General features: G+C 37.6%; 1 protein-coding gene across 1 annotated transcript; it reads left to right on the top strand.

Moving 5' to 3' along the window:
* Positions 1 to 295: 295 nt before the first annotated feature.
* LOC115918717 (mucin-5AC-like) lies at positions 296 to 12,038 on the top strand. The gene is made up of 12 exons (XM_030987808.1): positions 296 to 599; positions 1,161 to 1,258; positions 1,641 to 1,953; positions 2,878 to 2,913; positions 3,620 to 3,738; positions 4,063 to 4,130; positions 4,801 to 4,970; positions 5,707 to 6,822; positions 7,472 to 7,655; positions 8,584 to 8,852; positions 9,587 to 9,729; positions 10,620 to 12,038. The coding sequence occupies exons 2-12, from the start codon at positions 1,253 to 1,255 to the stop codon at positions 10,788 to 10,790; spliced, it is 2,595 nt and encodes an 864-aa protein (XP_030843668.1). The 5' UTR covers positions 296 to 599; positions 1,161 to 1,252; the 3' UTR covers positions 10,791 to 12,038.
* Positions 12,039 to 12,957: the final 919 nt, after the last annotated feature.

Consider the following 12,957-nt stretch of genomic DNA (forward strand, 5'->3'; position numbering starts at 1 on the left):
TAATGGTTTGTTCGGCCTGTAATCGGTCTGTTGTCGGCCTCTCGGAGGTGCGGAGTCATTGAAGTTATTATGATGTCAGAGTATTTTTCGGCTTCAAAGTGTACGATCAGTCAAGGCAAGGGGCTACGGTTTGGTGCGTCATGACAATAGGATCCCAGTCGGTGCATTAAAGTATCCGTGCTTCAGGGCCTATAGTCACGCCCAACTTCATTGATATTCCTATGCAAACCACTCGTGTGCATTTGGTCCGAGAAGCCCCCGACATTCCAAACTACATGCAGTACACAATACAAAATTCAGAACGGTCTTTATAACAAAAAAGGTTTATTGGGTGGGTGTGCAGAGTTATTACTATGTAGGATCTACAGTATTCAGTTTACAGTTTAAGCATGGTAAATTACTGTGTTTTCGTGCCATATTGCCTTTTACGATTCAACCGTCCGTGACCAAAATGGCAATTTGAAATATATTAGACAAATATTCAATAGATGTGGGAGAACATTTGAAAGCTATATAGGCAAGGGAATCAAAGTACACCGCACCTTCAGCCTACAAGAAGTCGGACAAACTATATACGACTGAGTCAGATTTACAGCAGGGTAAGTTTTGTTGCACATCATGTTTATTCATATTTGTATCATCTTCACATAGTTTTCAAACAGTTTTGAGTAACTTCAAAATTACAGAAAATATTAAAAACTATATACATTCTACTTTCTCACAATCCATGACAAAGTACCGGTGAAAGTTCAACTACGTTTTTTAAAAGGATAATATGAATGTAAAAGGTGCGTTGCTGGTGAGTCATATTCTATTTACACACATTACAGTAAGAATAATGTGCGTCGTTTTAGGCCACATACAAGAAAGGGCCAAGTGCTATAAAACTATGTCAACGTGGACTTTAAGCTTTCCCTACAACAGAAGGATTAAGCGCAAGTGTTGACTTAAAGTTCTTGTATACTTCTTTGGTGAATGGGAAGTGGCATCTTCGTTAAGAATGGCTTCTTTATGTTCTTTGAGTTCTTGAGGAAATATGCACACTGTGCACCGACTAAGTCAGGAGATTTGCTACAACAGTGTAATTTCGTTGGTATTTAGGCCCACTAAGCATGGTTGCTTTTATTACATTATACATCATTATATTTTTGTTCACCTAGAAATGTCATTGGTGTGGATGCTATGCAAGGAGACCTGGAATGTGCTTGAAATATTTGCCGAAAAGTAGACTACAACACCAAATAATATAGCCATGAATGTAAGTACGATATTCATTAAATTGAATCTTGCTTTGTCTATTTTGAATGCATTGGGTATGATAGCTCCAAGTTGTTCTTATAATAAGTCGAAATGAATTCGGAATTGAAGGTCAAGGATAATATTTCCTTTATTGATAGCTCAATGTATTGTCCTACATATTAGCATGTATACAAGTTGATAAACTGGGGATGGAATCATATTGGAGTGGGCGGGGGCGGGGAGGGGGTAAATTATAACTTCAAATTGGATTAATGCTTAGGCCTTTTTGAGTATCACATCATTCATGTGCAAGTGCTACTTTGAAATATCAATGAATTTATCTAAATTGGTTTAAAATAACAGTGGATATTTTACACCCTAAAGTACTAATTTTGTGTCAGTGGCAGCGAAATTCAAAGAGCTACAATGTCAACGAGGCTTTCGTGCTGGACGACACCTTTCCAAAGGGCAAGCAAGAGGAAACCATCAGGGAAAGATCGGATTCACAGTCGAGTGTCGAGGACGACGATGACCACGTGGCTAACCCGAGAGGGTTACCTACCCAAGCCGAGAGCATCGACTTCGGATTGGACGACGATGTCAATAAGGGAAAACCATTCCGCGATTGCTTGATGGGGTGTTTCGTCATCTTCGTCGTGCTGGCCATGACGACCTGTGTAGCGATTCTACTCTATTTTATTCTGATCAATACGGGTAAGCTTACTGAGCACTTCTTACAAAATCGTGTGATAGTGTTAACGTAATGATTATGGTGGAAAGAAGGGGATACACAAAAATCAACAGCCAGAGAGAGAGAGAGAGAGAGGGGTCAGAGAGGAAATAGAGAGAGGGGGAGATCGATATAGAGAAGTTGGACCAGAGAGAGAGAGAGAGAGAGAAAGAGAGAAATTGATAGAAATAAAGAGGAAGATAGTGAGAAGAAGAAGAGGAAGAAGAAGGAAGAAGAAAGAAGAGTGCAAGAGTAATACCAAGAACTGTACACGATATTGTTCTCAATTGCAAAAAGGGTGGCTATCCTGTAGTTACTACGCATTACTTGAACGAACTTATAAAAGGTCCGACCCTTGATCCTGAGACTCAGGCCCATAACGATACGTTTGATAATAATCCATGTATGTGGACATAGATATTATAAATGGTATTTCATACTCATCTTTGGCAAAAGTCGCTTTAAACATATATGTATTTGTCATGTTTTTTTCTTCTTCTAAATGCGTTCGACGGATTTTATTTAGAAGTAAAGACGGAAATGTTCACAATGGACAAATCTTCTTAACAGAACAATGAAAGGAGATTTAGACTTAAAGCGTTTTGCAGTTAATCCGCAATACTTCTGTAGGCATTTTCAAGTTCACTTTCCTTTGCGCATTCTTTGTATATAGTTAGGGCAAAGCCCATTAGCTCTTGGTCTATTCTAAAGGATTTGAAGCGATATGAATTAAGAACAATATTGTTTGCGTAATCTATTCATTTACGATCGCTCAATATTCTAGTGATTGTTTATAAAAATGTTCGCTTTTAACGATTATTGCTTTAAAAATGTGGATACACAGGATAAAATGAGAAACCTGTGCAAAACCACTTATTTATTTTAATTTATTTCTCTACTTTCTACAGTATTTGTCGAAAGTGACACCAAGACTACTGTCTCAGGTAAGCATAAATAAATCTTAATTATTTCACCTATATTCATAGCAGAAGTTTGATTGACGTGTGATGTTATCCCAGAATAAGACAGTATTTAGGATTTATGATAAAAAGAATGATTACATTTATATATTAATATATTAAACAAGAATATTTTTGTTCGTACTATATAAATATACTTCCATATCACTCTTAATTTTGTTTTTGGATATCACTTTCTTCGAGTTAATACAATGTAATATTTACTGATTGACGTAAGAATGTTGCTTCGCATTATATTATGATTGTAATGGTGAAGAAGATTGGGATATATATATACGATTCATTATTGTCCTTTGGAAATTTTCAAACACAATCCCGGCTACTCCACAGGTGACAAAATGTCCGCGAGACAACGGCCAATGAGACCGACAAATTCGCGGTCTCATGCACCTTTTCCATATCAGAATTGAACGAAGTGCCGCAAATAAGTATAACGGCCTGTTTGGTCTTGCGGACATTCTTGGACTTGATCAGTAGTTTCCCAAGTCCTGAAATTCGTAAAACAGCATGTTATTGTTAATTGTACGAGAATTTTCAATCATACAAATGTTAAAAAAAAAAAATTATGTTCTCAGGGTCTTTCGGTCTGAAGGACCCTCAATCGATTAGGTAATCCACCTTTCAGCATCAGTACATCTAATACATTTTGTTCACCGGTCTTTTCATTAAGGTTATACAGGTGCATTGACAATAGAGGGTACTGTACTCTTGAACGAGACCTATGACTCAGATTTGGCCGATCCAGAATCGATGACGTACAGAGATATGGAGAATGAATTCTTGTCCTCGGTAAGTTACGGCTGAAAGGAAATGGTCCTCAGGTTCATTGACTATTTTCAGAAGAGATGGTTTTGTTCATACCCCATTGATATTCACAATTGCATGCAGGGGGAGAGCAAGTTTTTGCCGACATTCATTTTTACAGGACGTTGTAATTAAGTTCCAGATTCTCGAATATATTTCGGAAATCCACCCTGATTCTCCAGGGTTGATTAGTATATATAGGAATCTCAATATATAAAATAGCGTACATTGGAGAACACATGACTGTGGTGAAGTGAATTGCTGAAACATTATTGACCAGGGTATAATTATGTGTCTCTCTATCCATAGATGAGTGGATCATTCAGCAACAGTACTCTTGCAGACATTTATAATGGGACGAATGTGGAGCGTTTCGAGTAAGTATATTCGATGGTTTTTCGTGTGGAGGTGTCGTGGTATAATGGTCCATTCACTTAGCTCTCAATCTAAGGGTTGAAGGTTCGAATCCCAGAGCGACACTAACGTCCTTTGACAAGACATTAACACTGGCAATTGCTTGGGGATATAATTAGGAAGAAACAGCATTTTTACTATTTTAATTATTATTAATTATGATAAGATGAGAAGAGGCAAAAGAGAGAACAAGCAATTCAGAATCTAGGGGATTATCTGATAAGTCCTAAAATCAACTAATTCCTGTGAAACAACCATCCAACAACAATCCTCATACAATTACCTTACTTTGATAACATCTAAATAGTTCAAAAAGGTGACTGTATAAACTCATATGTAATTTGAGTGGATTATGTTATGTCTACAGTCTCATAATCATTCGGGATAGTTTAGGGGCATTTTTTTTTCATTTTGTTCCAGTGAGTATTTGTGTCTGGGGGTAATTGCACATAGAGATCAAGTACACTGTAAACTGAACTAGTGATGATTAGTTATACTAAATCTGTAAAACTGAATATTCCTTTCCAAATGCTCCCTCTTCCTTCAGAAACAATAGTTTTTATGTACTTTACTTACAGTGCAAAAATGAACAATTTTGTTTTCTCCCCCTCTCTCTCGTTTTCTATTCACTAGGCAAGGAAGTATACGCATAGTATTTTCACTTTTTCTCCTCTCGGCACCGAATGATGCTGACACGGAAACGGAAGTCATCTTGGAGGTGCAGGTCACCATCGGCGATGGCATCTACTCTGGGTTCTTTGACGTGTTTGACGTCATAGAAGACTCCTTAGAAATCACAACTGGTAAGGAAAAAATACTATCAAAGACCATTGGTGATATAGAATAATTCCTTCCTTCATTCGAAGATCAACTAGGCCTAAAAGAAAAAAATAGATGTTGTATTGCCCTTTAGGTGTCAGCCCCTGGGTCGATAGGTCAATTTTTTGGCGGGTTGCTTATTTTCCCCCTTTCGGCTGATATTTTTCAGTTTTTAATGCTTAAATACATATTTTTTTGATTCATTAAACAATTTTTTTCTCTAAAAAACGGATAAAAAGAAACTTTTATAAAAGCCGACCGTAGATTTTAAGATTTCGGTCGGTCGCAAAGGGCAATACAACAACGTTTTTTTCGATTGTATGCCATATTTTTACTGTATATTTTCTAACAAATAGCATGGCTCTTAGATTATATCAAGATATTACTCATTTAAAGTTTTAAAACTACGTAGGACTATATTTTATTTGACTATGAGAGAACTTATTTTTCGTCTTTACCAGGACTAAAGATTACCTCGAAACAATGATCATCAATAATGTAAAATGAAAATTTCCCCCTCTATAGGCTATCTTTGAATGCACCGTCAGCATATCAGTATTTGTATTTCTTCTTACTATTGGGACGATTGCATAATGGCAGATATGAATATTCTTGAATAATCTAAACATACTTTTCAATGTTTATACCTCATTTGACACGGATCTATATAACTTACATTCTTTGAGAGGTTATGTTCGTGCTTCTCGTTTTTGTTTTCAGTAAATCAACAAAGTGAGACGACTGCCGAACCCCCGATAGCGGCAACGGAAGCTCCAGTAGAACCAAGCACAGTTTCTACCATTAATTCTGTTACAAGTCAACTCATGATATCATTAAGCACACTGTTATCAACACCAGTTACAACAACAGAAACAGTAGCACCAACAATACCGACTACGACTAGACTTTTTTCTACTCATGCACCAACATCTCCAAATATCGACTTAAGCACGTTCTCCACAACTGCTACACAATCAACAACAACATCTCCCTCAACAACTAAACCGACCACCATTCCGTCAGCTTCAACTTATTCACAAACAGTAGGTACCACAGATTCCACTACCACATCATCCACTGTGATAAATTTGTCTACAACATCATCAACAACAATAGACAATTCAACAGGCACAGTTCAACTTACAACTAAACCGACCACCATTTCGCCATCTGCAACCTATTCACAAACAGTAGGTACCACCTTTTCCACTACCACATCATCCACTGTGGTAAATGTGTCTACAGCAACATCATCAACAACAATAGACAATTCAACAGGCACTTTTAATTTTACAAATAAATTGACGACGATTCCACTATCCTCAACATCAGACACCACATTCACCACCATTCCCTCCACCACAAGGATATCAACAATAGCAACAACAACATCACCTGCATCACCACCAACAATCCCAACGACAATAGACAATGTATCTACTACCGATTCAGTAACATCAAAGACCACACCTAACATCACCTCACCATCCTCCTCATCGTCACCGACATCATCAACAGTAATAGATAATTCAACAAGAACAGGTCTACTTACAACTAAACCGACCACCATTTCGCCATCTGCAACATATTCACAAACAGTAGGTACCACCTTTTCCGCTACCACATCATCCAATACGGTAAATGTGTCTACAACATCATCAACAACAACAACACCGTCACCAACGATACCAACGACAATAGACACTGTATCTACAACTACTAACATTTCACTCACTAAACTGACGACAATTCGCCAACCGTCAACCGATTCTCCTACATCTTCAGCAGCTCGAGTGAATATTACAAGACAACCAAAGATTCATCCAGCCTTACCAGGTACTTTTGAATTTCTCCAAGGTAGTGTCTTCCATGTGCATCCTAGAAAATAGACAATGAAGTGATATCAGAACATTCGGTCATAACGAAAGGCATCTTTATGCTAAATTGGACAAACACAGTCTGACGGACAAGACCCGTTCGTGAAAGCATGTTTTATTTGGGACAGGCCTACGCTACTTAATGTTGCGGGTGCTATGACGGGACAGCTAGTACCCATAGCCATCTATATACAGAGTTTGGCCAACTTGGTTTCAATTAGTTACAACTGGAATACATTATTTTGTTTTGTGCTTTCGCAACAAAGCAGTATTTGCCATACTGTGCCCAAGTCGAACCGAGTTGGCCAAACTCTCCTAATCGATGGCACTGCCAGTACCTCCTTGTAGTTGTGTAACTGCGGGACGTCGTATAAGAATGTCCCACCCGACAAATGGGTAAAAGACAGAGGGAGATAGAGAAAGATAGAGAGAGAGAGAGAGAGAGGCAGAGGGGTGGGGTGGGGGGGGGGGGAGAACGTGAACAAATCCCTGGACCCATCCTCTTGTACAACGCCATTGTTCTCTCGCATATCATCCACCTCTTGCAATGTTTGCGATCATCAATACAACATTATAAGCTCACGTTCATATTCATCTCAACTTGATAGATACGTGCGGTGCTCGACCGGCAGTGAATGGTAGTGATTCTGACGGGACAGCTCGTATCGTCGGTGGGATCCAGTCAGGTCCAGGGAAGTGGCCGTGGATGGGTTCGCTTCGGGATGGAACATCACACCAGTGTGGTGCCGTCTTGATACACCAAGAATGGGCCATCACAGCACACCATTGCATGTAAGTATTGCTGCAAGGGCGGATCCAGGATGGTTTTCTTGAAGCGAGAAGGGAGGGGGGGGGCAAGTACCAGTGGACCCGCCACTCTTCTGAACCTCTTTTCGGTTCTACGACACATGCTCCAGCAACGATTGTTTCTAAACTGACCCAATTCCTAACTTTAACCCAGTGGATTCGACCCAAATCCTAGCCCTGACCATTAATCTAACATTATTTTGGCAAAAAAAAAGGGTCGCCGGAGCAAAGTGACGAGTTACCCTCTTTTATTTCTATTCTCATATGAAAATAACCTTTTAAACACCAAACACAATGTCATGTGTAATGAATTTTATATGGAATGTACGACATGTCAATGTACCAGTCGATCTGCATTCATGCCTATATGTGAAATAAAAAACTATTTTAGGGATTTTTTTAAATTGGTGTTCGGTGCGATATTAACCCTATGATTGCATGACTGGTCTCATTTCATCGTTAAGATCTTCATGCTCTCTGGTGCAATCAGGTGAAGTACTAGTCACACAATCGCAACTATTTTCGAAAAAAAATCAACTCGACGGAAGTTTAAAATCCCTGTTGTATGTCCCATAGTAGTCATGTTCAGATTACGTAATACGTCTCTTTTTGTCATGTTCGCACATATTCATAGGTGACGCACTAAGACTATTGAAATTACCGTAGGTGAATTTTCGAAAGTAGTGGCTATCGTGTTTAAAGTTTTATTTTGATATACATAATGCTACGGTCACAAAGGTTCGTACGAACGATAATTTCGTACGAATCTCCCTGTTTTTCCTTTGTCTTCCCGAATTTCCATTGTCTGAAAATCGTTCGTACGGCGTTCGTAGCAGTTCGTAATGGCATTTGTGACCGAGGCTGTAATCAACTCAAATAACTGATGGTCGTCCATCTTGTTCATTCCATGCAGAGGATTCTTTGACAACATCGTTCTTGGGGACAACGATAATAGCAACTCAGATCCTTCACCCTACCGTGTTCAACGAAACGTCCAACCCTTTTCCAATCCCGACTTCGACACCGTGACCGACAACGGTGACATCGCCCTGCTCTTCCTGACGGAACCCGTGGAGTTCAACGACCACGTCCAACCCCTTTGTATCAATACTTTGAAGACGGAGATGACGTCTTTCAACAACTGCTTTGTCACCGGGTGGGGCACCGATGATTTCTTCGATCGTGAGTGTTCCATGCAGATGTCATTGACGGCACTGTTGATATTTGATTCAAGAAGTCATATGGTTCTGGGCTTTGATACGTATCATCATAAAAGCACAAAAGACTTGCAGGTGTGATCCTGTCTTGAAACGTTAGATAACCATACATCGTGGTATATCATTTGTTAATTCAAAATAATAGGAATTACCATGGTTGGAAAGTACCAATAACGATGGTGCAAAATTCTGGGAAATTCAAAGTCCTTCCCTTTACATTTGTGAGTTGTAACAATTTATTTACATTAACCATCTTGTCAAAATACATCACTGCCTTGCCTAGATTAAATCAGCTTGGTTATATATCAAGTAGTTTTATATCCCCGTCACACCCGGGCCGAAACCAGATCGAAGAAGAAAAAAAAGCATTATCTCCAATGGCCATGTTATCGGTCAGTTTGGAATTGGTTGTGCGATGTGAATAAGGTATTACCATTCAGTAATGTTATAGCACTTTAAAGCCCCTCTAAAGTGTTGGGAGCTCCAAATTTGCCAAAAATTTCTTCCCGTCTCTCTCTCTCTCTCTCTCTCTCTCTCCACTCTCTTGGAATGAGAATGACAGTAGATCGATGTCTTGCCAAACGACGCAAGTGTCACACACGGGACTTGAACCCATGACATTCGCATTTCTAACCCATTGTTTAAACCACTCGAATTTTAAAGACATTTGTATTATTTTCTTGTGTGTTCATCCTGCAGAAAGAGCAATGAGATATCTTTTGGAGGCCAGTATACAAATGATTAACAGAAGTGTTTGCAGCGAGTGGTACCAAACTTTCCACGTCATTACCAATCAGCACATTTGCGCAGGGGAAGAAGATGGTCGCAGGGATGCGTGTTCGGTAAGTGATGTTCTTTAAACTAAACATTAACAAATAAAACTATATTGATAATAAAGAAGTGATGATAATTAGAATTAATTAACACTATCCTTTTCATATTCCCGTCACCTCAGTAAAAAAAAAGGGATCCACAGAAATAAAGAAAACTACACGATTTACCAAACTCCCTGTTGTATGTAGTTTAACTTTGAAATAGAGGAAATGAATTTCACAACCTGAGTCAGCAACCTTGACACGTAATCTGGATACAAGTAAGTGGAAGTTTCTGTGATGGCAATGTTGAAAAAATAGCTGTATATTGATATGGAAAGTCCTTTAAAAAAGGTCTCTTGGAAGAAAAAAAATGTGAAAAGGTGGTGAAAAATCATACCGTTGGAATAACGCCATCCCGTCAAAATTCTATATTCTGAAAATTTTCATTAAAAATGCTTTTGGTACTTTGGACAACGTCAAGCCACACGAGTGTTGATGGGGGAGGGGGTGAGTGATGGTAATTATAATTCAGAACTATGTTGGAAAATGGAATTAAAAAAAAAATTGTCGGAAAAGCGTAAAGGACATAATAAGGACTGCCTGTTTTGTAATCATTTATTAATTCTGAGATGTAGTAAACGACTTTATTGTAAGATATTTGGCGATGTTATTGTTCACGTTTTGCAACTTATTTTAAAGCTAAAACGTAACGAATTTTTGTTTTGCCTTTTAGATAAATGTCGGCCTCGAATTGTCGAGTCGAATGTATATCTAAAGACCTGTAAACCTGAAAATGGGGTTCTCACCCCTCCGAGTCCCCTATTAAAGATCAAGTGATGTCCCTCAGAGACCTATATAAACTATTAACACGAGACAATTATTCTGCTTTTTTTTCTTCATCTTTTACTGTATACCAGGGCGACAGTGGAGGACCTCTGCAGTGTCAAGATGGCCAAGGCATATGGTATCTTCTGGGTGTGGTCAGCTTCGGTCAAAACTGCGGCAATCCTAGACTTCCTGGGGTCTACACCAGGGTCTCGACGCAAATCGATTTCCTTTCAGGAATTTTAGACACAAATATCAAATAATGATCAGAGAGCAAACATGGCGTTTAAAGACTTTCTACAAATACGATCAAATCTAATTAAAATCTGTTATGAAGTAAGTAATGTTAATTAATGTTTCGTTAACAACTAAACAATTTGTACGCGAATTGAGAGAGATCTACGATTTCAAAGACAGTAATTGAGATGTGATTACTAAGTGGTTCAGTCTTTCAGTAAAATGTAAAAGGAAGAAAATTCTCTTCAAAAATTAAGCTCAGACCTATCAACGTCTTTCATCCGTCTTAAATATCAGGGCTTTCTATTATATAGCTCTGCCCCTTAAGCACAATATAAAGTCATTTTGATATGCAAATATACTGACTGCAAAGAAATAAAGTATGGGTAAAACTAGTTTTGGAAGATTCCATTTGCCTATTAGGAGCTGAAATCTTTCTGAAATAGATATCTTTATTTTACTAACATTTGAAATCACATGAGCTGACGAATTAAAAAAAAAAGTTAAAAAGACATTTTGAAAATTGATAAACTAATTGCATACCAGGCATATCGAAGATGATGATTGCAAGGAGATTTGTTACATATATGTATGTAACGTTGCATGAAGAACATTTAAAATTGTTTCATGTCGGCATAATAGTTTACGATGCAGAATCAACAATACTTTATGAAAGAAAGGTAAAGAGTTTGTTACAAATTCGTTAAAAACAATAATCGTATACATTGAATACGATAAATCTTGTAGCTAACGCACGACTTATAAGCAAACCGCATTGTGGAACTCCTTTAAAAAAATCAACTTCATTTTGTGTGTTTTTGTTATCAGTCATATAGACAGTTCAATGCTTATTAAAAAAATTGTATTCAAGACGTTATACAACTCAACCTCGACTAATTTGGCATCGTTCATGTACATGAATTACAATTCTGAAACTTAAAAAAATCAGAATATAAATCTTTATCCAAATACTGAATAGTATAGGTGAGAGATTTGATTATGAACTATAATCTCATTCATAATTTTTTAATGACTATTTATCAATATTGTGACTATTCAGAACTAAAGGGGAAATACGCAGTATAGGCTATATGGTTTTAATATACAAAATATTTTACTATGTATATTTTTATATTTTAAATAAAATGTATATATACGATATGTCGCATCAGGGATAAAGATGATCCGTATATTTTATGAATATATCATGAATAAATAAATTAATGTACTTGTTAATGATAAATCTATGATTATTAATATTGTACGTGACTGTATATCGCTTGTGGTAATGTTTGCCATTTAGACATTTTATTTCATATATCTATCTTTCATTGAGGAGTACGCATTCATTAGCTAGATATATTTATTGGAGGACATGTGGGGGAACGATATATTCCTATATAAAAACAAATTATACATATTGTTCATGGCATCCGCGAAGGAAGCATATAGTCCAAATGCCATCAAAATAAATTACCTATTTCATTACGATATTACATCCCCATCCCTCATGAAAGTTAATAGAAATGATTGGAGTAAGCAAATAATGATCTATTTCACTATAACCATGATCACGTTTTATAAATACCCCGTAGAAAGTTTTACAAGAAAAAGGAGTATGATGATGGTTGGGTAAGCAGAAGGAGAGAGAGAGAGAGAGAGAGAGAGAGAGAACTGGAGCATGGTAAATATGGAATAACATGCGAAAGACATTGAACAGGACAATAAAACAATGAAAAGGATGCAAGGAAGCATCACAAAAAAAAAAATTCACGATATTTCCTCCAGTGGCGATTCCTCCGTGTCAACCGCCTACACTAACCGAATTGTATACTTTATAACGAACTTCTCTTTGAAAATAATCATGTATATGGCCTTCCCTATGAACTTGATCATACGGTAGCTCTTCTATATGAACATGATCCTGCTGAGGGCCTTCTCTTTAAACATTATCATACTGTGGGCCTTATAACCTATGAATATGATCATGAAGTGGGCATTCTTTATGACATTGATCATACTGTGGGCTTTATGACCTATGAATATGATCATGAAGTGGGCATTCTTTATGAACATGACCATACTGTGGGCCTTAATTATGACCTATGAATATGATCATGAAGTGGGCATTCTTTATGACATTGATCATACTGTGGGCTTTATGACCTATGAATATGATCATAAAGTAGGCCT

Source organism: Strongylocentrotus purpuratus, unplaced genomic scaffold (genome assembly GCF_000002235.5).
Source record: "Strongylocentrotus purpuratus isolate Spur 01 unplaced genomic scaffold, Spur_5.0 spur5_contig_839, whole genome shotgun sequence".
Lineage (NCBI taxonomy): Eukaryota > Metazoa > Echinodermata > Echinoidea > Camarodonta > Strongylocentrotidae > Strongylocentrotus > Strongylocentrotus purpuratus.

Excerpts from the sequence above, each read along its gene's own strand:
- LOC115918717 (XM_030987808.1), top strand. Across the intron at positions 2,914-3,619 it reads CACCAAGACTACTGTCTCAG|GTTATACAGGTGCATTGACA; the intron begins GTAAGCATAAAT and ends CTTTTCATTAAG. Across the intron at positions 7,656-8,583 it reads ATCACAGCACACCATTGCAT|AGGATTCTTTGACAACATCG; the intron begins GTAAGTATTGCT and ends CATTCCATGCAG.